Consider the following 23,669-nt stretch of genomic DNA (forward strand, 5'->3'; position numbering starts at 1 on the left):
TGGCTCTGCAAACTTGGAAGTCTTCTTTTTTTATTTTTTATTTAACCTGTTTGGGACACGACGTACCGGTACGGCAAGATGTCCCGGTACTTAACCTCTTCTGGACACATGACATACCGGTATGTCATGTGTATTTCCGATCACCACCGCCGCAAAGCATTGAGCAGGCACCTTGGGTCAATGCGCGATGATGATGAGCCCCTAAGGCAGCAGAGCAAGGGGACCGCCATGCTATGAACCCTGTGGCCCACACTAGTACGAGCAGCTCTGGGGCTCATACTAGTTTTCCGGCCCACCAGAGCCCCCTGCCGGTGAACTTGTCTAGTGTACCCCAAAGAATTTTGGGCCAGCAATTCCTGATTTTGTAGGCCAACCAGGAATCCAGATGTCCACAGTGGGCTTCACTGAATAAGACTAATTTCGTCTTTTTTTCAGTGACTACTTTGTAAATCTGATGGTGGAGCAAACAAACCTGTACGCCCAACAGTTCGTTGCTCAACACCCGGGCTCCTTTTTGGCTGGACTCCGGTCCAAAACTCCTGTACAAAATCAGGCCGGTCATCGATCACTTTGGGGGCCAAATTTGTACAGGCCTATGTACCTGGAAGGGAGGTCGCGGTTGACGAGTCTCTCATTGCTTTCAAGGGGAGACTCCTTTTTCGCCAGTATGTTCCCTCTAAGCGGCCGAGGTATGGCGTTAAGCTGTACAAACTTTGTGAGAGTACCTCAGGGTACACTTACAAGTTTTGTGTGTACGAGGGGCGAGATTACCGGATTCAACCCCCAGAATGTCCCCCCACTCTGGGTGTTAGCGGAAACTTGTGTGGGACCTTATGCTCCCACTGCTAGATAAGGGTTACCACCTGTACGTGGATAACTTTTATACTAGAATCCCCTTGTTCCAGTCCCTCACCGCCAGATCCATGTCCGCTTGTGGGACCGTGCGGAAATCAACGCGGCCTCACTACCCACCCCCTCCAGGTACCTATCCCCAGGGGTGCGACCCATGCCCTTAGCAGTGGAAACCTGTTGCTGGTCAGATATAAGGACAAGAGGGATGTCCTTGTACTGTCCACAATTCACGGTAACGCAATCACCCATGTCCCTGTGCGTGGTACAGTGGCAACTGTCCTCAAGCCCAATTGAATCGTCGACTACAATCGGTATATGGCAGGAGTTGATCTCTCTGATCAAGTTTTTAAGCTATATGCAAAACCCGGGCATGGTACAAAAAAGTTGCGGTCTACTTGGTACAAGTTGCCTTGTACAACTCTTTTGTGCTGTCCCAGAGCGCTGGCAACACAGGGAGATTACTTCAGTTCTATGAGGCAGTCCTCAAGGCCCTGATCTTTTCTGACCGGGAAAGAGCAGGCCAGAGTACCTCGGGAACTGGAGGCGCCCGAATCGTCCCTGGCCAACACTTTCAAGGTGTGGACCCCATACTGGAAAGAAGGGACGGACCCAAAAAAAGTGCAGAGTGTGTCACAGGAGGGGGATACGGAAGGACACCACTACTCAGTGTGACACGTGCCCCGATCATCCGGGCCTCTGCATTGACGGTTGCTTTAAGGAGTATCACACTTCTATGGAGTACTAAATTTATATTCCCCTTCCCCAATTTAGCCACTGACAATCGGATAAAAAACTGGATCTCAGACTTGAGAAACTCCAAAAATTTTATTCCAAAAATATTATTTTGTAAAACTAAAATAAATTAAAAAAAGTAGACATTAGGTATCGCCATGTCCATAAGAATCTGCTATATAAAAATACCCCATGACCTAACCCCTTAGATGAACAAAATGAACAAAAAAAAAGGGCCCAAATTTTTTGTCATCTTACATCACAAAAATTGTAGAAGCAAGAGATCAAAAAGTCATATACCCCACCCAAATAGTGCCAATAAAACAGTCCTCTCATCCTGCAAAAAATTAGCCCCTAGCTAAGATAATTGGCTAAAAAAAAAAAAAAATGACAGACTATGGAGATACTAAAATGTTATATCTTTGGTTTATAAAAAGATAATATAGTGTAAAACAAATAAAAATAAAAAAAGTAGGCATTGCCGCGTCCGTAAGAATCTGCTCTCTAAAAATACCCGCCCCCCCCCCAACCTCTCAGATTAACATGGTAAAAAAAATTAAAAATAGACAACAACTGTGCCCAAAAATCTATTTTTTGGCAAATTTTCCATTTTAATCAGTTTTTTTTTCCAATAACAAAGTAAGGGTTAACAGCCAAACAAAACTTAATATTTATTACCCTCATTCTGCAGTTTACAGTAACACCCCATATGTGGTCGTAAACTGCTGTATGACCAAACTACAGGGCGCAGAAGGAAAGGAACGCCGTATGGTTTCTGGAAGGCAGATCTTGATGGCCTTTTTTTTTTGGGCACCATGTCTCATTTGAAGTGCCTCTGATGCACCCCTAGAGTAAAAACTCCATAAAAGCGACCCCATCTAAGAAACTACACCCCTCAAGGTATTAAAAGCGGATTTTACAAACGTCGTTAACCCTTTAGGTGTTCCACAAGAGTTATTGGCAAATGGAGATGAAATTTCTGAATTTCCTTTTCTGGTAACCTTGCCTCACAAAAATGTAATATAGATAAACCAAAAGTCATATGTACCCTAAAAATAGTCCTAACAAAACTGCCACCTTATCCCGTAGTTTCCAAAATGGGGTCACTTTTATGAGGTTTCTACTCTAGGGGTGCATCAGGGCGGCTTCAACCGGGACATGGTGTAAATAAACCAGTCCAGCAAAATCTGCCTTCCAAAAACCATACGGCACACCTTTCCCTCTACGACCTACTCAAATCAATTTGGAATACCTTGAGGGGTGTAGATTCTATAATGGGGTCATTTTTGGGTGGTTTCTATTATGTAAGCCTCACAAAGTGACTTCAGACCTGAACTGGTCCCTAAAAATTGGTTTTTTGAAAATTTCAGAAAAATTTCAAGATTTGCTTCTAAACTTCTAAGCCTTGTAATGTCCCCAAAAACTAAAATGTCATTCCCAAAATGATCCAAACATGAATTAGACATATGGGGAATGTAAAGTAATTACTATTTTTGGAGGTATTACTATGGATTATATAAGTAGAGAACTTGAAACTTGGAAATTTGCAATTTTTTCACAATTTTTGTTAAATTTGGTATTCTTTAATAAACAAAAATATTTTTTTTTACTTCATTTTACCACCGTCATTTAGTATAATATGCGATGAAAAAACAATCTCAGAATGGCCATGATAAGTCAAAGCGTTTTAAAGTCGTCACCACTTAAAGTGACACTGGTCAGATTTGCAAAAAATGGCCTGGTCCTTAAGGTGAAATAAGGCTGTGTCCTTAACCCAGAGTGGATAAAAATCAATGATTTTTATTTAAAAAAAAAAAAAAAAAAAGATTTTTTTTTATTTAAATCGGATGTTTTGGATTTAAATCGGATGTTTTGGATTTAAATCGGATGTTTTGGATTTAAATCGGATGTTTTGGATTTAAATCGGATGTTTTGGATTTAAATCGGATGTTTTGGATTTAAATCGGATGTTTTGGATTTAAATCGGATGTTTTGGATTTAAATCGGATGTTTTGGATTTAAATCGGATGTTTTGGATTTAAATCGGATGTTTTGGATTTAAATCGGATGTTTTTATATAAAATGCTTTTTGAGGAAAATATGTTACCATCAAAAGGTTATTTCATTATGAAATAAAGATTACTTTTTAATTATGTAGAATAAGGCTGTATAGGTTTAATTTTTTGTTAATTTCCATTAATCCATTCACAATGTCATGCTCTTCCAGAGGTTTTTTTAAGATTACTGGGTAGTTTCTCTGCCTACAAGATATCACAGATGCTTGGTTTAATTTTGGAGTTCTCAAAACTGAATTTATAACATGAAGAGTTGAGAATATTATATATATAATATTGTCAATATCCAGTATCAGGGTCAAAACTTAAGTGCTGAGGAAGAGCAGTTAGCTATGACATGGGTATCCAGCAATCATCCATCTGTAATGCCAACTATAATGAACTTCAAAGCTAAGGGGGGGGGAACCATTCAAGAAATATATGTTTGCTGAAGATATTTTAAAGAAAGTCACACCAGTGAACTGGTGGAAGTCATTTAAGCACTTGGATTTAGAGACTGTTCAAGTAATGATTTCACTTTTAACAGCAGTAGCTTCTTCTGCGGGCGTTGAAAGAATATTCTCTTCCTTTGGACTCGTTCATTCTAAATTGAGAAATCGTTTGGGTCCCGATAAAGCAGGAAAGCTTGTTTTTCTTTTCCAGATTATGAACAAAGAAGAAGATGAAGATGACGAGTGAGCTACAGAGGACATTATTAAGCTTTTCTTGTGTCGGCTGGGCTGACAGTCTAAGTTTCTTAAAATATATATATTTTCTTTAGCCAAATTAGTTAACAAACATGGATGTTTAAGCAAATAACATGCTGTAATGTTATTGTTTCAGTTGAATAAATCCTATTTAAATTGTTATTATTAAGGTAATGATTATTTTTCTCCTTCCTAAGTACAACAGAAAAATTGTCCAAATATGTATCTTTATGTAAAAAACTATGATTTAAATCAAGCCTTACTGACTAGTGATTTAAATAGTGATTTAAATCGGTTTGATTTAAATCAAATCCACCCTGCCTTAACCCCTTAAGGACCAGTTCAGGTCTGAAGTCACTTTGTGGGGCCTACATAGTGGATACCCCCCATAAATGACCCCATTGTAGAAACTACACCCCTTAAGTTACTTAAAACAGATTTTTACAAACTTTGTTACCCTTTAGGCGTTCCACAAGAATTAATGGAAAATGCCAAACAAAACTATAATTTATTACATAGATTCTGCAGTTTACAGAAACACCCCACATGTGGTCATAAACTGCTGTATGGGCACACGGCAGGGCGCAGAAGAAAAGGAGCGCCACATGATTTTTAGATGCCATGTCCCATTTGAAGCCCCCCTGATGCACCCTTACAGTAGAAACTCCCAAGAAGTGACCCCATTTTGGAAACTAGGGTATAAAAGGTGCCAGTTTTATTGGAACTATTTTTGGGTACATATGATTTTTTGATCATTAATTATAACACTTTATGAGGCAAGGTGACAAAAAAAATTGGTTGTTTTAGCACAGTTTTTATTTATTTATTTTTACAGTGTTCACCTTAGGGGTTCGTTCAAATGATATTTTTATAAAGCAGATAGTTACGGACGTGGCAATACCTAATATGTATACTTTTTCTTATTTATTAAAGTTTTAAACAATAATAGAATTTTTGAAACAAAAAAATTATGTTTTAATGTGTCCATGTTCTGAGAGCTATAGTTTTTTTTATTTTTTAAGCGATTTTCTTATGTAGGGGCTCATTTTTTGCGGGATGAGGTGACTTATTGGTACCATTTTGTGGGACATACGCCTTTTTGATCACTTTGTGTTGCACTTTTTGTGATGTAAGGTCACAAAAATGGCTTTTTTTTTTTTTTTTTTTTTATGATGTTTATTGGGTCGATCATGTGAAATATTTATAGAGCTGACCGTCACGGACGCGGCAATACCAAATATGGCTTATTTAAAAATAAAAAAAAATAATAATGTTTATTCCTTTTTTTACATGTGAATTTTTTTTTTATTATTATTTTTTTTTTAACACTTTGCGTCCCCCATAAGGTCATACAAGACTTCTGGGGGACATTTACTTCACTTTTCTTTTTTTCCCCCACTGTTGATTTCTCCTGTAACTGGGGCTGACATAGTAGCCCCAGTTACAGAAGAAATACACCCCCCAGAGAGGCTGATCGAGGTCTCTGAAAGACCTCACACAGCTCCTGCGCTCTCCGCATAGTGCTTCCTGCACTTTATACACAGCCCTCGGCGAGCGCTGTGCATACAGCGATCTAGAAGGCAGGGACACCTGGGCACTGTCCCTGCCTTCTCTAAGGGTTGCCCTGCTGTCACTGACAGCGGGAAATCCGATAAGCAGCTGCACGATTAGCGTGCAGCTGCGATCCCTGAAAGGACTTTTTAATAAGTCCATTAGGAGTGGTTAAATTGTACTAGCCTCTGGTTGTTCGATAACGAAGATTTCTTAATCTTTCTATAAATTTGCTTCCAATTAATAATACTATTCATACCAGGTTCTTGTGCCCACCTTATTTCACTCTTAAGTAGTAACATTAGCTAAACTTTTTATTAGTTTCCTATAAATTTGTGCAGTGGATACCCTACCATCCTTAACTGTGTAACAGAAATCCATTATATGATGGGCCTTAACTTGTATATTTTTTATTTGATGATATCTAAACATAGTGAGGGGGCTACTTACTTGTTCCCCTGTTAGGTCCTCCATTTTTTTTTTTTTAAGATCACCATTAGTGAATATATGTTCCACCAGTGTAATACCTTTTATCTCCCAATATCTATAATCTTTGATTAACAAACTCGGAGGTTATTATTGTGCCATAAAGGTGTGAATTTCATGGCACAAGAAATCCCTAGTAGTTTTTTAAAGGGAACCTGTCATGTGGATATTTGATTAAAATCTAACTAATTATATACAATGATTAACTACTAAAAAGTACCTTAGATGTATTCACTTACTGGTGTGACAGATGGTTACCTCATAATATACACAAAGATGCCACATGCCGCATGCTAATGAGCTAATTTGAGTCCAGCATGATGTCATTGAGTCCAGCGTATATTTAATTCAGAGCTATAGCCACTCCCCTGCCCACCTGCTGCTGATTCATATGGAAAATAACTGTCAATCAGCAGCAGGTGGGCGGGGAGAGTTAGGAGCTAATGAATATTCAGGACTCATCATTATCAGCTGGAGCTTTTCAATACAAGATGTTGGCAGATTGACTGGGTCAATTAACCACCTCAGGACCGCCGTACGCAGGATTGCGTCTTTGCGGCGGCCCTGCTCTTCTGGGTGGACGCGCCGGTGCGTCCTCTCGCGAGACGCGAGATTTCCTGTGAACGCGCGCACACAGGCGCGCGCGCTCACAGGAACGGAAGGTAAGAGAGTTGATCTCCAGCCTGCCAGCGGCGATCGTTCGCTGGCAGGCTGGAGATGTGTTTTTTTTAACCCCTAACAGGTATATTAGACGCTGTTTTGATAACAGCGTCTAATATACCTGCTACCTGGTCCTCTGGTGGTCCCCTTTGTTTGGATCGACCACCAGAGGACACAGGTAGCTCAGTAAAGTCCCACCAAGCACCACTACACTACACTACACCCCCCCCCCGTCACTTATTAACCCCTTATTAGCCCCTGATCACCCCATATAGACTCCCTGATCACCCCCCTGTCATTGATTACACCCCTGTCATTGATCAACCCCCTGTAAAGCTCCATTCAGATGTCCGCATGATTTTTACGGATCCACTGATGGATGGATCGGATCCGCAAAACGCATACGGGCGTCTGAATGAAGCCTTACAGGGGCGTGATCAATGACTGTGGTGATCACCCCATATAGACTCCCTGATCACCCCCCTGTCATTGATTACCCCCCTGTCATTGATTACCCCCCTGTAAAGCTCCATTCAGATGTCCGCATGATTTTTACGGATGCACTGATAGATGGATCGGATCCGCAAAATGCATCCGGACGTCTGAATGAAGCCTTACAGGGGCATGATCAATGACTGTGGTTATCACCCCATATAGACTCCCTGATCACCCCCCTGTCATTGATCACCCCCCTGTAAAGCTCCATTCAGATGTCCGCATGATTTTTACGGATGCACTGATAGATGGATCGGATCCGCAAAACGCATCCGGACGTCTGAATGAAGCCTTACAGGGGCGTGATCAATGACTGTGGTGATCACCCCATATAGACTCCCTGATCACCCCCCTGTCATTGATTACACCCCTGTCATTGATTACCCCCCTGTAAAGCTCCATTCAGATGTCCGCATGATTTTTACGGATGCACTGATAGATGGATCGGATCCGCAAAACGCATCCGGACGTCTGAATGAAGCCTTACAGGGGCGTGATCAATGACTGTGGTGATCACCCCATATAGACTCCCTGATCACCCCCCTGTCATTGATTACACCCCTGTCATTGATCACCCCCCTGTAAAGCTCCATTCAGACGTCCGCATGATTTTTACGGATCCACTGATAGATGGATCGGATCCGCAAAACGCATCCGGACGTCTGAATGAAGCCTTACAGGGGCATGATCAATGACTGTGGTGATCACCCCATATAGACTCCCTGATCACCCCCCTGTCATTGATTACCCCCCTGTAAAGCTCCATTCAGATGTCCGCATGATTTTTACGGATGCACTGATAGATGGATCGGATCCGCAAAACGCATCCGGACGTCTGAATGAAGCCTTACAGGGGCGTGATCAATGACTGTGGTGATCACCCCATATAGACTCCCTGATCACCCCCCTGTCATTGATTACACCCCTGTCATTGATCACCCCCCTGTAAAGCTCCATTCAGACGTCCGCATGATTTTTACGGATCCACTGATAGATGGATCGGATCCGCAAAACGCATCCGGACGTCTGAATGAAGCCTTACAGGGGCATGATCAATGACTGTGGTGATCACCCCATATAGACTCCCTGATCACCCCCCTGTCATTGATTACCCCCCTGTAAAGCTCCATTCAGATGTCCGCATGATTTTTACGGATGCACTGATAGATGGATCGGATCCGCAAAACGCATCCGGACGTCTGAATGAAGCCTTACAGGGGCGTGATCAATGACTGTGGTGATCACCCCATATAGACTCCCTGATCACCCCCCTGTCATTGATTACACCCCTGTCATTGATCACCCCCCTGTAAAGCTCCATTCAGACGTCCGCATGATTTTTACGGATCCACTGATAGATGGATCGGATCCGCAAAACGCATCCGGACGTCTGAATGAAGCCTTACAGGGGCATGATCAATGACTGTGGTGATCACCCCATATAGACTCCCTGATCACCCCCCTGTCATTGATTACCCCCCTGTAAAGCTCCATTCAGATGTCCGCATGATTTTTACGGATGCACTGATAGATGGATCGGATCCGCAAAACGCATACGGACGTCTGAATGAAGCCTTACACGGGCATGATCAATGACTGTGGTTATCACCCCATATAGACTCCCTGATCACCCCCCTGTCATTGATCAACCCCCTGTCATTGATCACCCCCCCCTGTCATTGATCACCCCCCTGTCATTGATCACCCCTCTGTAAGGCTCCATTCAGACATTTTTTTGGCCCAAGTTAGCGGAATTTTTATTTATTTTTCTTACAAAGTCTCATATTCCACTAACTTGTGTCAAAAAATTAAATCTCACATGAACTCACCATACCCCTCACGGAATCCAAATGCGTAAAATTTTTCAGACATGTATATTCCAGACTTCTTCTCACGCTTTAGGGCCCCTAGAATGCCAGGGCAGTATAAATACGCCACATGTGACCCCATTTCGGAAAGAAGACACCCCCAGGTATTCCGTGAGGGGCATATTGAGTCCATGAAAGATTGAAATTTTTGTCCCAAGTTAGCGGAACGGGAGACTTTGTGAGAAAAAAATAAAAAATATCAATTTCCGCTAACTTGTGCCAAAAAAAAAAAATTTCTATGAACTCGCCATGCCCCTCATTGAATACCTTGGGGTGTCTTCTTTCCAAAATGGGGTCACATGTGGGGTATTTATACTGCCCTGGCATTCTAGGGGCCCCAAAGCGTGAGAAGAAGTCTGGTATCCAAATGTCTAAAAATGCCCTCATAAAATGAATGTGGGCCCCTTTGCGCATCTAGGCTGCAAAAAAGTGTCACACATGTGGTATCGCCGTACTCAGGAGAAGTTGGGGAATGTGTTTTGGGGTGTCATTTTACATATACCCATGCTGGGTGAGAGAAATATCTTGGTCAAATGCCAACTTTGTATAAAAAAATGGGAAAAGTTGTCTTTTGCCAAGATATTTCTCTCACCCAGCAAGGGTATATGTAAAATGACACCCCAAAACACATTCCCCAACTTCTCCTGAATACGGCGATACCACATGTGTGACACTTTTTTGCAGCCTAGGTGGGCAAAGGGGCCCATATTCCAAAGAGCACCTTTAGGATTTCACAGGTCATTTACCTACCTAACACACATTAGGGCCCCTGGAAAATGCCAGGGCAGTATAACTACCACACAAGTGACCCCATTTTGGAAAGAAGACACCCCAAGGTATTCCGTGAGGGGCATGGCGAGTTCCTAGAATTTTTTATTTTTTGTCACAAGTTAGTGGAAAATGCTGATTTTTTTTTAATTTTTTTTTTTTTATACAAAGTCTCATATTCCACTAACTTGTGACAAAAAATAAAAACTTCCATGAACTCACTATGCCTATCAGCGAATACCTTGGGGTCTCTTCTTTCCAAAATGGGGTCACTTGTGGGGTAGTTATACTGCCCTGGCATTCTAGGGGCCCAAATGTGTGGTAAGGAGTTTGAAATCAAATTCTGTAAAAAATGACAAGTGAAATTCGAAAGGTGCTCTTTGGAATATGGGCCCCTTTGCCCACCTAGGCTGCAAAAAAGTGTCACACATCTGGTATCTCCGTACTCAGGAGAAGGTGGGGAATGTGTTTTGGGGTGTCATTTTATATATACCCATGCTGGGTGAGAGAAATATCTTGGCAAACGACAACTTTTCCCATTTTTTTATACAAAGTTGGCATTTGACCAAGATATTTATCTCACCCAGCATGGGTATATGTAAAAAGACACCCCAAAACACATTCCTCAACTTCTCCTGAATACAGAGATACCAGATGTGTGACACTTTTTTGCAGCCTAGGTGGGCAAAGGGGCCCACATTCCAAAGAGCACCTTTCGGATTTCACAGGTCAATTTTTACAGAATTTGATTTCAAACTCCTTACCACACATTTGGGCCCCTAGAATGCCAGGGCAGTATAACTACCCCACAAGTGACCCCATTTTGGAAAGAAGAGACCCCAAGGTATTCGCTGATGGGCATAGTGAGTTCATGGAAGTTTTTATTTTTTGTCACAAGTTAGTGGAATATGAGACTTTGTATGAAAAAAAAAAAAAAAAAAAAAAAATCATCATTTTCCACTAACTTGTGACAAAAAATAAAAAATTCTAGGAACTCGCCATGCCCCTCACGGAATACCTTGGGGTGTCTTCTTTCCAAAATGGGGTCACTTGTGGGGTAGTTATACTGCCCTGGCATTCTAGGGGCCCAAATGTGTGGTAAGGAGTTTGAAATCAAATTCAGTAAAAAATGACAAGTGAAATCCGAAAGGTGCTCTTTGGAATATGGGCCCCTTTGCCCACCTAGGCTGCAAAAAAGTGTCACACATCTGGTATCTCCGTACTCAGGAGAAGGTGGGGAATGTGTTTTGGGGTGTCATTTTATATATACCCATGCTGGGTGAGAGAAATATCTTGGCAAAAGACAACTTTTCCCATTTTATTATACAAAGTTGTCATTTGACCAAGATATTTATCTCACCCAGCATGGGTATATGTAAAAAGACACCCCAAAACACATTCCTCAACTTCTCCTGAGTACGGGGATACCAGATGTGTGACACTTTTTTGCAGCCTAGGTGGGCAAAGGGGCCCATATTCCAAAGAGCACCTTTCGGATTTCACAGGTCATTTTTTACTGAATTTGATTTCAAACTCCTTACCACACATTTGGGCCCCTAGAATGCCAGGGCAGTATAACTACCCCACAAGTGACCCCATTTTGGAAAGAAGAGACCCCAAGGTATTCGCTGATGGGCATAGTGAGTTCATAGAACTTTTTATTTTTTGTCACAAGTTAGTGGAATATGAGACTTTGTAAGAAAAAAAAAAAAAAAAAAAAAAATCATCATTTTCCGTTAACTTGTGACAAAAAATAAAAAGTTATATGAACTCACTATGCCCATCAGCGAATACCTTAGGGTGTGTACTTTCAGAAATGGGGTCATTTGTGGGGTGTTTGTACTGTCTGGGCATTGTAGAACCTCAGGAAACATGACAGGTGCTCAGAAAGTCAGAGCTGCTGCAAAAAGCGGAAATTCACATTTTTGTACCATAGTTTGTAAACGCTATAACTTTTACCCAAACCATTTTTTTTCTACCCAAACATTTTTTTTTTATCAAAGACATGTAGAACTATAAATTTAGAGCAAAATTTCTATATGGATGTCGTTTTTTTTTGCAAAATTTTACAACTGAAAGTGAAAAATGTCATTTTTTTGCAAAAAAATCGTTAAATTTCGATTAACAAAAAAAGTAAAAATGTCAGCAGCAATGAAATACCACCAAATGAAAGCTCTATTAGTGAGAAGAAAAGGAGGTAAAATTCATTTGGGTGGTAAGTTGCATGACCGAGCAATAAACGGTGAAAGTAGTGTAGGTCAGAAGTGTAAAAAGTGGCCTGGTCTTTCAGGGTGTTTAAGCACTGGGGGCTGAGGTGGTTAAAGAAAGTGACCCAGCATTTTGCTAAGAGAATCGGTCACTTATTTATGTTGCCCTTAGTTAGGACACCATAAAACTGGCGACAGGTTCCCTTTAAGCTTCGTCCAAACCAAATGCGGTGCGGCAAAAGAGGCATTTCTTACCTCTTATTCCCATATACCCGGTCTCCAATATACTAAATGATGTTACCATGACATTCTACATACTTAGTGATTACATATTGATTAATCAGGTCTGAACTACTCAACCACTGTATCTTCATGGGAAAGCCAGAGGTATTTCTGCTTTATACGCACTCTAGAGAGGCCCCAGAAAGGTCATTGAAGAGACGATCAAATTCAAATTGGTTAAATAAGTTGTCCTCTATTCATTTTCGGCATTTGCAGTAATAAAATCATTTTTATCAATGTTATTCCATCTGCTTTGGCTAGATTGAGTTTTTGCCACACTCAGATTTTACCCTTGACTTTTTCCATATTAGGCAAAATATTTAATTTACAATAATCATACTTATCTTGATTCCCAAAAATTCTATTGTATATATGGTTGAGAGGACCACCAGCTCGGCCACCCCCTGCCGAGGGGTTATTTTCAAATAACAGTCAAACCAACGGGAAAACAACCCAACAAGGGTAACCATGCATAATGCAGGTAACAGATAACATACAAGAGGCGTGGGTGCCGTGTCCCTCAATGAACAAGACGAGAAAGGAGATTTTTTGTGAAACTCGCCTGTAAAATCTTTTTCTTGTCTTTTCCATTGAGGGACACAGACCATGGGTATAGCTTAAGCCACCACTAGGAGGAGACACTATGCAAATAAGAAAAAACAGCTCCTCCTCCACTGACTATACCCCCATGCTCCAACAGGAGGACCTCAGTGCGTGCAAAAGCAGTAGGAGAAGGAGACAAAAACCAAATATTAATAAAGAAAACAGAACCGAGGAATACAGCCATCAGGCCGTAAACCATAAAGGTCCCAATAGAATAGAACCAACCCCTCCTGTAACAGACAAGAATGGGTGGGAGCTGTGTCCCCCAATGGAAAAGACGAGAAAAAGATTTTACAGGTGAGTTTCACAAAAAATCTCCTTTTCTCGCCAATTCCATAGGGGGACACAGACCATGGGACGTCCTAGAGCGGTCCATGGGGTGGGAAGACCAGTACCTCCAGAGGGAAACTTCCAACGGTTAAACAGGAACCACAGCCTGCAATACCTTGCGCCCTAGGGCAGCATAAGCCGACGCAAGAGTGCGGCTGGTAGAACTTGGTAAAGGTATGTAAGGACGACCAGGTGGCCGCCTTACAAAGTTGTGATGTAGAGGCTCGATTGCACCTAGCCCAGGAGGCCCCCACCACCCTGGTGGAGTGCACGGTAACCCACGCTAGGGGAAACCCTACCCTGGGACCGATAGGCCATGGTAATAGTCGCCCGAATCCACCGAGCCACAGTGACCTTGGAGGCCGCCAGACCCTCACGAGGCCCCTCGGGAACCACAAAAAGGGAGAACGAGCGGCGAAATGGGGCAGTAACCGACAGGTACACCCGCAAAGCACGGACAACATCCAGAGAATGGACAGCGCGCTCCTTGGGGTTCGCCGGAGCAGGGCAAAAAAGAAGGGACAGGGCTCAGTACGACCCTATCCCTATGGAAGACCAAAAAGGGTCCCTTGGAGGAAAGGGCGCCCAGCTCCGATACCCTCCAGAAAGAGGTGATGGCCACCAAAAGACCACCTTCCAGGTGAGAAGACTAACGGAAATGTCCCTAAGGGGCTCAAAGGAGCCGCCTGCAGAGAAGACAGAACAGGTTCAGATCCCAGGGGGGCAGGGGAGCAATACACGGAAGGACCGAATGCGCCACCCCCAGTAGGAAGGTCCTCACCGGACCGAGCAGAGACAGATACCGCTGAAAGAAAATGGCCAGAGCAGAGACCTGACCCTTCAGAGAGCTCAGGGACATTCCCATCTCAAAACCCGACTGGAGAGAAGAGAGGATCACCTGAACGGAGAAACGAAGTGAAAAAATACCTAACTTCTCGCAAAAAGGCAGGAAAGGCAGGAAAGGCCTTCCAGGTACGATAGTATATCCGGGACAGAGTCTGAGAAGCCCCTCTACTTCAAGATAGAGGTCACAACAGCCACGCCGGTAAACGAAGCGGCTGTAAAATCCGGTGGAAGATCGGTCCTTGAGACAGCAGGTCCTCCCTGAGAGGAAGAGGTTAGGGAATGTCTGCCAGCATCCGAGTGCCTTCCGAGAACCAGGCACGGCGAGGCCAATCGGGGGCGATGATTATGGTCAGGATGCCTTCCGCCGCGACCCTGCGAAGAACCTTTGGGAATGAGGCAGTGGTGGGAAGACATAGAGGAGCGCGAAGTCTCGCCACGGAGACACCATAGCGTCCACCCCGTACGCATCAGGATCCCGAGCTCGAGCCAGGAACGTGGAAACCTCGTTGTGGAGCCTGGACACCATCAGGTCCACGTCCGGGCGGCCCCAACTGCGACAGACGTCCTCGAATACGTCCTGATGCAGAGACCACTCTCCCGGATCCACCCTGTTGCGGCTGAGAAAGTCTGCCGTCCAGTTTTCGACCCCTGGGATGTACACTGCAGACCATATTGGAACATGAGCTTCCGCCCACTGGAGGATCCTTTTCACCTCTTGCATCACCTGTCCGGCTGCGGGTTCCGCCCTGAAGATTGATGAAGGCCACAGCTGTGGCCTTGTCTGACTGGACCTTTACCAGGAGACCCGCTAGGAGGGGGGTCCAATGAGACAGAGAAAAATTACTCTGAGCTCCAGTATGTTGATCGGAAGGCCACTTCAGACCCACCCTCTGAACCGTCCGAGCCCGGAAAAAGCCACCCCAACCCAGGAGACTAGCATTGGAGATTGGGAAGAAGGATCTCCCTGAAGCCAGATTCTGAGGGGACAGCCACCACGGGAGTCCCATGCGAACCCGAGGCGGATCTGAGAGTCCAGACCCCTCGATGTCCAGTCCCAGAAGGACAGGATCCCATGTCGATGAGGCCGAGTGTGAAATTAGGCAAAGGGAACAGCCTCGAAGGAGGCTGCATGCACTCCCTGATGGATACACGGAGAATGCAGAAGGCGAGACACCGACTCCCGTATCCGAGAGAACTTGTAATCCGGAAGGAATACCCGGGCTGCAGTGGTGTCCAGAATCATCCCCAGGAAGGTCTCCCTCTGGGCAGGTTGGAGAGAGGACTTCGGGAAGCTGATCAGCCAGCCGAACTGCTGCAGAGTCTGAACAGTGAACCCGACGCTGTCTTCGGCCTGGGGACGAGAGGGAGCCTTTATCAGTATGTTGTCCAGGTAGGGCACCAGAGATAATGACGGCCGCCAATGGCGAAGCGCAGGAATCTGTGGTGAGATTCTGCGATAGGGACATGCAGATAGGCGTCCTGGATGTCCACTGACGCGAGGAACTCCCCTGGAAGAAGAGAAGCAATAACGGAGCGGAGGGATTCCATCCAGAACCTCCGCACCCGACGGGACTTGTTAAAGAGATCCCTCCTTCTTTGGCACCACAAAGATTTGAGTAAAAACCCTGTACCCTGTTCCTCCAGAGGAACTGGGGCAACTATTCCCCAGACCAGAAGGGAAGAGACCACTTGTAAAAGGGCCGAGGCTCAGGCCGAATCACCCGGAACCCGAGAAGGGAAGAAACGTTCTGGAGGTCTGGAAGCGAATTTTATCTTGTAACCAGAAGATACAATTTTCAGGGTCCAGGCGTCTCGAACGTGAGCTCTCCAGACTTGCTGAAAGGAGAGCAGACGGCCCCCCCACCGCAGGCGGTGGGGGCGCCCCTTCAGGCGGAGAACTGCTTGGGAGCCGCGGGGCGGGCAGAACTCCACTGGAATTGTGCCCGCGGACGCCAGGGAGGCTGAGGTGTAAAGGAAGGCTTCTTGCAGGAGTCCTGAGAGCCACCGGAGGAGGAGGCTGTCTCGAAAGGACTGGTTTCTAGAGCCAAAGAGGCGAGCTCTGAAGGCGCGCTTGGATCTAGATTGGGGCAGGTGTGTGCTCTTGCCCCCCGTAGCGTCAGAGATAACCTTCCAGCGTAGCACCGAAGGGCCTGGAGCCCGCAAAGGGGAGGTTAGTGAGGGAGCGCTTAGAGGAAGCGTCGGCGTCCCAGACCTTCAACCAGACCTCCCTGCGCTGCGTGACAGAGGGCCGAAATACGCGCAAAGAGAGTGCTGAGGTCTAATGAGGCCTCACAAAGAAATGTTGTTGCTTGGGACATCTGGAGGGCAAAGCTCAGGGTGTCCGCAGAGGTACCCTGCTCTGGGAGGTCCTGATGATGGCGCTGCAACCACACCAAAAGCGCCCTGGCTACCCAGGCAGAGGCGAACGCGGGCCGCAGACCAGTGCCTGCCAGAGTGAAAATGGCTTTGGAAAGAGTCCAAACGCCTATCAACGGAGTCCTGTAGGGAGAACCCATCCAGGACTGGTATTGCCGAATTCTTAGCCAATCTGGCCACCGGCGGGTCGACCATAGGCGGAGAAGACCACTGCTGCGCATTATCTGCCGGGAAAGGATACAGAGTATCCATGCGCCTTGTGGCAGAAAAAACGGTGATTAGGGCGCTCCCAAGCCTGTGAAAGGACCTTGGCGACTCCCATGAATGGGGAATGTCACTGCCTCTGGTGCGACACCCCTTCTGGAGTGAAAAAAAGGGAATTCCTGGCTACTAGAAGAAGGTTCCCCCTGTATGTCAAAGGTGTCACGGACCGCCGTGACCAAGTCTGCCTCCATGGTGGAGAGCTTAGGCGAGGGTTCCGGTTCCGTTTCCTCGTCCAAGCCGGACCTTTCCCCTTCAGACCTGCAGTCCCCGCGAAGGGGAGAGGCTGAACACGCCTCCAGGCGAGGGGGAGAAGCAGAGTAATCTGAGGAGGGATGCTGCTGCGCACGCTGCCTCTTAACGGTCGAGCGTCCTCTGTGGGGGGCACCGGGAGGTGGAGCGATGCTTACCACAGGCATCGCAGGCGGTGGATCAGAGGCCGCCATGCGTTACACAAAGGCCATGGCCGCGTGCGAGACTTGGGTCAAGTCCGCGGCCGCCCTAGCTATGGCAGAGGCCCAGGAGGGCTCCGAAGGGGCGGAGGAGGGACCGGGCTGGTTTGATGGAGGGGGAGGAGGAGGTGGATGATACTGTCCCGAGGTAGGGCAAGAGTCACAGGAACCTGTAAACTATAGTGGCAAGCAGCATACCTTACAGGATCCCAGTGGGACCTGAGGTGTCGCTTTAGATTTTTGGGGGGCCCCCGGACCTGGCATGACGGCGGCAATCACGGAGTCAGGGTCTCCTACAGTTTTGCGGAACACTATCTGTAGTACTGTGACCTGTGAGGAGCTGGAGTAGCAGCCAAGCGTGGAGAAGCACTGAGGCAAAGTGGAAGAGCCCGAGTCGCGTCACAGATCATGCGAAAAATTTGCGCCAAAAAATTGCGCGGAAAAAATGAAGAAAGGCAGACCCCGGCTCCAAAAATGGCGCCCGCCATCAGGTTGCAGGGGGAAAATATTTTAGAGGCTGAAAGGGGCTTTGAACACTGAAAGCCTGGACATGGGGCAACAGCATTACAACAGAGCTACCAGCTTGCCTTGTATAAGGAGTCCTCCGAACAAAACAGGAAAAGGCGCAGCAGCATGGCGCTGCGAATAGCCACTGCCCCAAGAAGGAATCCCTCCTCCCTCTCAGTCAGCAGGCCCTCCCAGATCCACAGGTAAGCACTGAAGAACAGTGTCAGTGTGAACACGGGGGGAGGGGAAGCTGCAGGAGAGCCGATGTTACTTACCTGAGTCCTGCAGTCTTCACCCTCTGTTCCGGACCAGCATGGGGTCACCTCTTCAATCATCTGGCCCAAGGAGTGGCAGTGCACTGGATAGAGGGCAGGACTAGGTGACCCTGGATCTGGTAGGCCACCGGAGCTGCAGGTCAAGCCCGATTCCACTTATCTTCTGGGGGGAAAGGGAGGTAGCCGGGGACGGTCATTCGACCCCGGCGCTCGCTCCGCTGAGAGACCAGGGACGCACCATGCGACTCTGCGTCCTCGGTTTAGAAAAAAAAAAAAAACAGGAGAAGAAAAAGACTACAGGGACAACCCTGCAGGAGCGTCATCTCCTTATCCGACACTAAGCTAAAACTGAGGTCCTCCTGTTGGAGCATGGGGGTATAGCCAGTGGAGGAGGAGCTGTTTTTTCTTATTTGCATAGTGTCTCCTCCTAGTGGTGGCTTAAGCTATACCCATGGTCTGTGTCCCCCAATGGAATGGGCGAGAAAAGGGATTTTACAGTGAGTAACAAAAAAAAATCTAATTTTCTCATCCGTGTCATTGGAAGACACAGCAAAGTTCTTGGGATGTTCTAGAGCACTCCATATGGGTAGAAAGACAAAGGATGAGTGCTGTCAGCACCCTGTGACCAAGAGGCGCATCAGAGGATCCAAAAGTATGCCCCTATAGAACTACGAGAAAGTGTTTAAGGAGGACCAATTACCTGCCCAGCGGCCTTGTGCGTATCACTCTAGAGGCACCAAGCGCTCTGGTAGAATGAGCCATCACCGAAGGGGTGGCGCTAAGACCTTTAAAAGAGAAGCCTCGCTGATCAATGCCTTGATCCAGTGACTTCGTTTAGGGACCACGAACAGAAGAGAGGACCATCCTACTAACTTGGGGAGAAAGGAGGGAATTGGTCTCAGGACGACCTTGAACTTATGCAAAATCAGAAAAGGAGGCATAGTTGAGAGCACCGCAAGCTCACACACTCACCGTATGGATGTGATGGCCACAAAAAAGGCGACTTGCCAATAGAGAAGGCGGAGAGGAATCTCCCTGAAGGAGAACTAAAGTGAGGTCCCAAGGAGTGGTAGGCTGACGGTATGGGGGTACCAGTTGCATAACCCCACTGGGTAGAAGTACATACTGCTACTGTAAGCTAAAGGGCGTTTAAGAAAATGGAAAGACTAAAAAGGATGAATGTGGTTACTCTCCCACCTGCAAAAGAAAGACCTCCATGTGCGATAGCATATCTTGGAAAAAGTCGGCTACCTAGCTCTTATCAGTGTTCGGACCACTGGGTCCGAAAAACCATGATCCCATAAAATGATTGTTTCAACCACCACTCCGTTAAATTAAAGGGATTCTGTCACCAGGTTTGACCCCTGTCAGCTAAACATATGCTGATGTTCAGGGCGTCTTCACGATTCCTAATGTGGGCTTATAAATGTCATCTGTGGGCTTATTTAGCTAAAAAAAACAGCTATTACTAACCTGTCAGTCAAACAAATAAGGTGCCCAAGGGGATGTTAATGGGTGCAAGATGCCTACCGCACCCACCGCCGTTCGTGCCCAGTGCCGCCTTTCCGGACTTCTGCGCCGCCTCTCGCTCTCCCTCCCTCCCCCCGCTGTAAGATCTCGCGCATACAGGGGTTGAGCGAAGTGCCGGCGCATGCGCACTTCGCTGTAAGAAGCCAAATGGAGAAGTCCGCACGGGCGCATCAGGCAGAGCCCTGTGCGCAAGCGCGAGATCTTACAGCAGAAGGAAGAGGGAGGGAGGGAGAGCTAGAGGTGGCACAGAGGATTAGGAGGCGGGGCAAACCTCCGGAAAGGCGGCGCTGGGCACGAACGGCGGTGGGTGCGGTAGGCATCTTGCACCCATTAACATCCCCTTGGGCACCTTATTTGTTTGACTGACAGGTTAGTAATAGCTGTTTTTTAGCTAAATAAGCCCACAGATGACATTTATAAGCCCACATTAAGAATCGTGAAGACGCCCTGAACATCAGCATATGTTTAGCTGACAGGGGTCAAACCTAGTGACCGAATCCCTTTTAAGTTTTTCTGAATGCAGGTGGCATAACTTAGTTTGGAAGAGGGGATCTTGCGTGGAGGGTAGTGGCCATCGGACGTCTGCTAGCAGAGCCACCAGATCCGCATGCCACCACTGTCCGGGCCAGTCCGGAACGAGGACAATTGCTGGGACGCCCTCTGCTGACCTTTTGAGAACCCTGGGGCGCAGAGGGGAAATATGTACAGGAGCATGAATTTGCACAGGGGAACCACTAGGGCGTCGGTCGCTACCGCTCTGGTGTTCGGGATCTGGCCACGAAGCGTGGTATCTTGATGTACAATGTGGATGCCATTGGGTGAACTTTCAGTGTCCCACATTTGTTGCAGACTACAACAAAAACGACGGGATGCAGGGACAATTATCTGGGGTCCACACGTTCCCTGCCCAGGACAGGCGGCCATTTTATTTCTCCTAATGATGGCTCCCTAGACAATTCTAAGTAATGAAAGGTATTTGTGTATATTTTTATTATAAAATATTTAAGTATTTTCATTTTTTTAATTCCTGGAGAACCCCTATAAGGTGAAAAATGGCAATGTCCTTAAGGGGTTAATGTCTGAAGGAAATATGCAATGTTTCACTTACTGGACTTGGTGGAACAATACCCAATGAGCAATGAACGGCAAAGGGTGGCATAAACCTTATAGTTTCTTCATCAGCTGAAGTCAGTTTTATTAGGATTTTATGCAAAGCATCAACTTTAGTTTCACAGACCACCGGGTCACTCGTGGCGAGATAGCAGCCTTCAAACCTTAAAAAACAAACCAGACAGACACACTTAAATCACAAAAATACTCATTACATGAAAAGATTTCAGGTAAAATCCTACACACAGCCAAGTTCCACACAAAGTCGTATACCCAGTGGCTGCCGCAGATGAGCGTGGCTTGGCTGCGTCTGGACAGCTGCACTGTGGGGTCCTACCCAAAATAAAAAACTGCATCTGTTCCATTACACAGGTGAAGCATGAAACGTATATACAGTTTTGGTACCGTTGGTCAAAATTACTGTTAGTGTGAACAGTTAAGCAAGTTGAAGATGAGAATATCTCCAAAAGTCTAAGTTAAAGGGAACCTGTCATGTGGATATTTGATTATAATCTAACTAATTATATACAATCATTAACTACTAAAAAGTACCTTAGATTATTCACTTACTGGTGTGACAGATGGTTATCTCATAATATACACACAAAGATGCCGCATGCTAATGAGCTGATTGGAGTCCGGCGTGATGTCATTGAGTCCAGCGTATATTTAATTAACAGCTATAGCCACTCCCCTGCCCACCTGCTGCTGGTTCATATGGAAACAAACTGTCATTCAGCAGCAGGTGGGCGGGGAGAATCAGGAGCTCATGAATATTCATGACTCATCATTATAAGCTGGAGCTTTTCAATACAAGATGTTGGCAGATTGACTAGGTCAATGAAAGAAAGTGACCCAGCATTGTGCTAAGAGAATCAGTCACTTATTTATGTTTCCCTTAGTTAGGACACCATAAAACTGGTGACAGGTTCCCTTTAAAGATGACACATTCCTTTTTTATTTGAAGCAAAAACTTTCCTAGCGATATGCCCCCATTGTCTATGATGAGACAACCCCTTTAACAATCCTACAAGCAGATGTGTCAGAAATTTTCCTTGGTCTTCCAGACCTTTTCGTGACCTTCACTGTTCCCGTTAACTGTCATTTCTTAATTACATTTCAAACTGAGAAAATGGCAACCTGAAAACGCTTTGCTATCTTCTTATAACCTTCTCCTGCTTTGTGGGCCTTTACCATTTTCATTTTAAAGAGTGTTAGGCAGCTGCTTAGGAGAACCCATGGATGCAGTTTTTTGGGACAAGGTTAAAGGAGTCTGGGTATGTATAAAGATTTGAAATTTGCATCACCTAGCCTTCCCTAACGATGATAGTAAACGAGCCTTAACCCTAACAGGCTATTTAAGGTCTGAGACTTATCTGAGGGCTCAAATCTCCTTGGGTTCCCATACTTTTGCAAGGTACTCCTTTCCTTTTTCATTCTAAAATTGTACAAAACCACTATAAAACACAGATATTGCTGAAAATGTTGAAACGTGTGTTTAATCTTTACCTTTATGTCTTTTGGAGATCATTTCATCTTCAACTTGTTTAACTGTTCACAGCAACAGTAATTTTTACCAGGGGTGCCCAAACTTTTACATGTCACTGTATATATAGATTATCTATCTAGTACTGACATTTACATATAAATTAAGTCAGGCAGACTATTATCTATGAATGTCATCATGGGCTTATAAACAGATTGGTTCACATAAAACACTGGTATGAAAAAAAGCATAGACTCAGAAGAGAGAAGGTTCCCACTACAATCAAGACCCCCAAAATAACTTAACCCCATAGTGACCGCCAATATGCCTTTTTATGGCAGTTACTAGGGAGCCTTAGGATAGGACGCCACCTTTTCACGATGGCCTAGTCTTCCCAAAAGGACTCGTTATAAGTTTATAACTCCTTCCCCCCATTCAGCATGAAAAAGTGAAGCATCGGAGCATTTCACACTCCGATGCTCCCCCATGCCCTGCACTGAATTGAGCAGGGCAAGAGTTGTTTTGTTTACATTCTCACTGCTAGGCAGAGGTTTCCGCCTAGCAGTGCTCCCGGTGACATCATTGGCACAAATAGGTGGTCAATAGCGCTGCCCAAGTCCATTTTTCCTATGGAACAATTAACAGCAGAGATTTAGAAAATTGTGAGAAAATGATACAGAAATTATTAGAAAATTGCACAACATTTCACGATTTTGTGAAGACATTTTTGAAATACAATATGCAATACCCCTTCCATGTATGCAGGATATTTGCAATCTAAAAGGTCACTTTATTCTATTTAGTTCATATAAATTAAAGACCAATACCAATAGAAATGCTTCAGATTTAAAGGATATGTACACCTTATGATTGCATTTTATAATTTTTTCAATTGGTCATTATTAAAAATATTCAGCCATTCTGTTACAAAGTATTAACAGTTTGTCCAGCTGTGTGAAAACTACTCTCACTTTGTCCCAGTCATCTAATAAGCCTCATGTCTAAAATATTAATAGCTCAAACACACTTATTTAAACCACATTCCTCAATAAAGATAAGAATTAAGCTATAATGAGTGTTTAGGTCAGGAGATAAGGAGCAGTCAACTGAGCTACCCAATGGGAAACAATAAAAATACAGATCAAGCTACTAGAGAATCTCAAGGCTGTACAAAGAAAGGAATACAAATTGTTTAATAAAGACGAATTGAAAAAAATGATTTAAAAGGGAT

At 45.1% G+C, this 23,669-nt stretch overlaps 1 protein-coding gene across 1 annotated transcript in view; it reads right to left on the minus strand.

Moving 5' to 3' along the window:
- Positions 1–23,669, minus strand: part of RNF17 (ring finger protein 17) — a 261,161-nt gene that overhangs the window by 155,352 nt on the left and 82,140 nt on the right. Inside the window, exon 11 of the mRNA XM_040426246.1 lies at positions 20,951–21,116. Coding sequence (XP_040282180.1) covers positions 20,951–21,116 — 166 coding nt within the window. The remainder of the gene's footprint in view (positions 1–20,950; positions 21,117–23,669) is intronic.

Source organism: Bufo bufo, chromosome 3 (genome assembly GCF_905171765.1).
Source record: "Bufo bufo chromosome 3, aBufBuf1.1, whole genome shotgun sequence".
Taxonomy (NCBI): domain Eukaryota; kingdom Metazoa; phylum Chordata; class Amphibia; order Anura; family Bufonidae; genus Bufo; species Bufo bufo.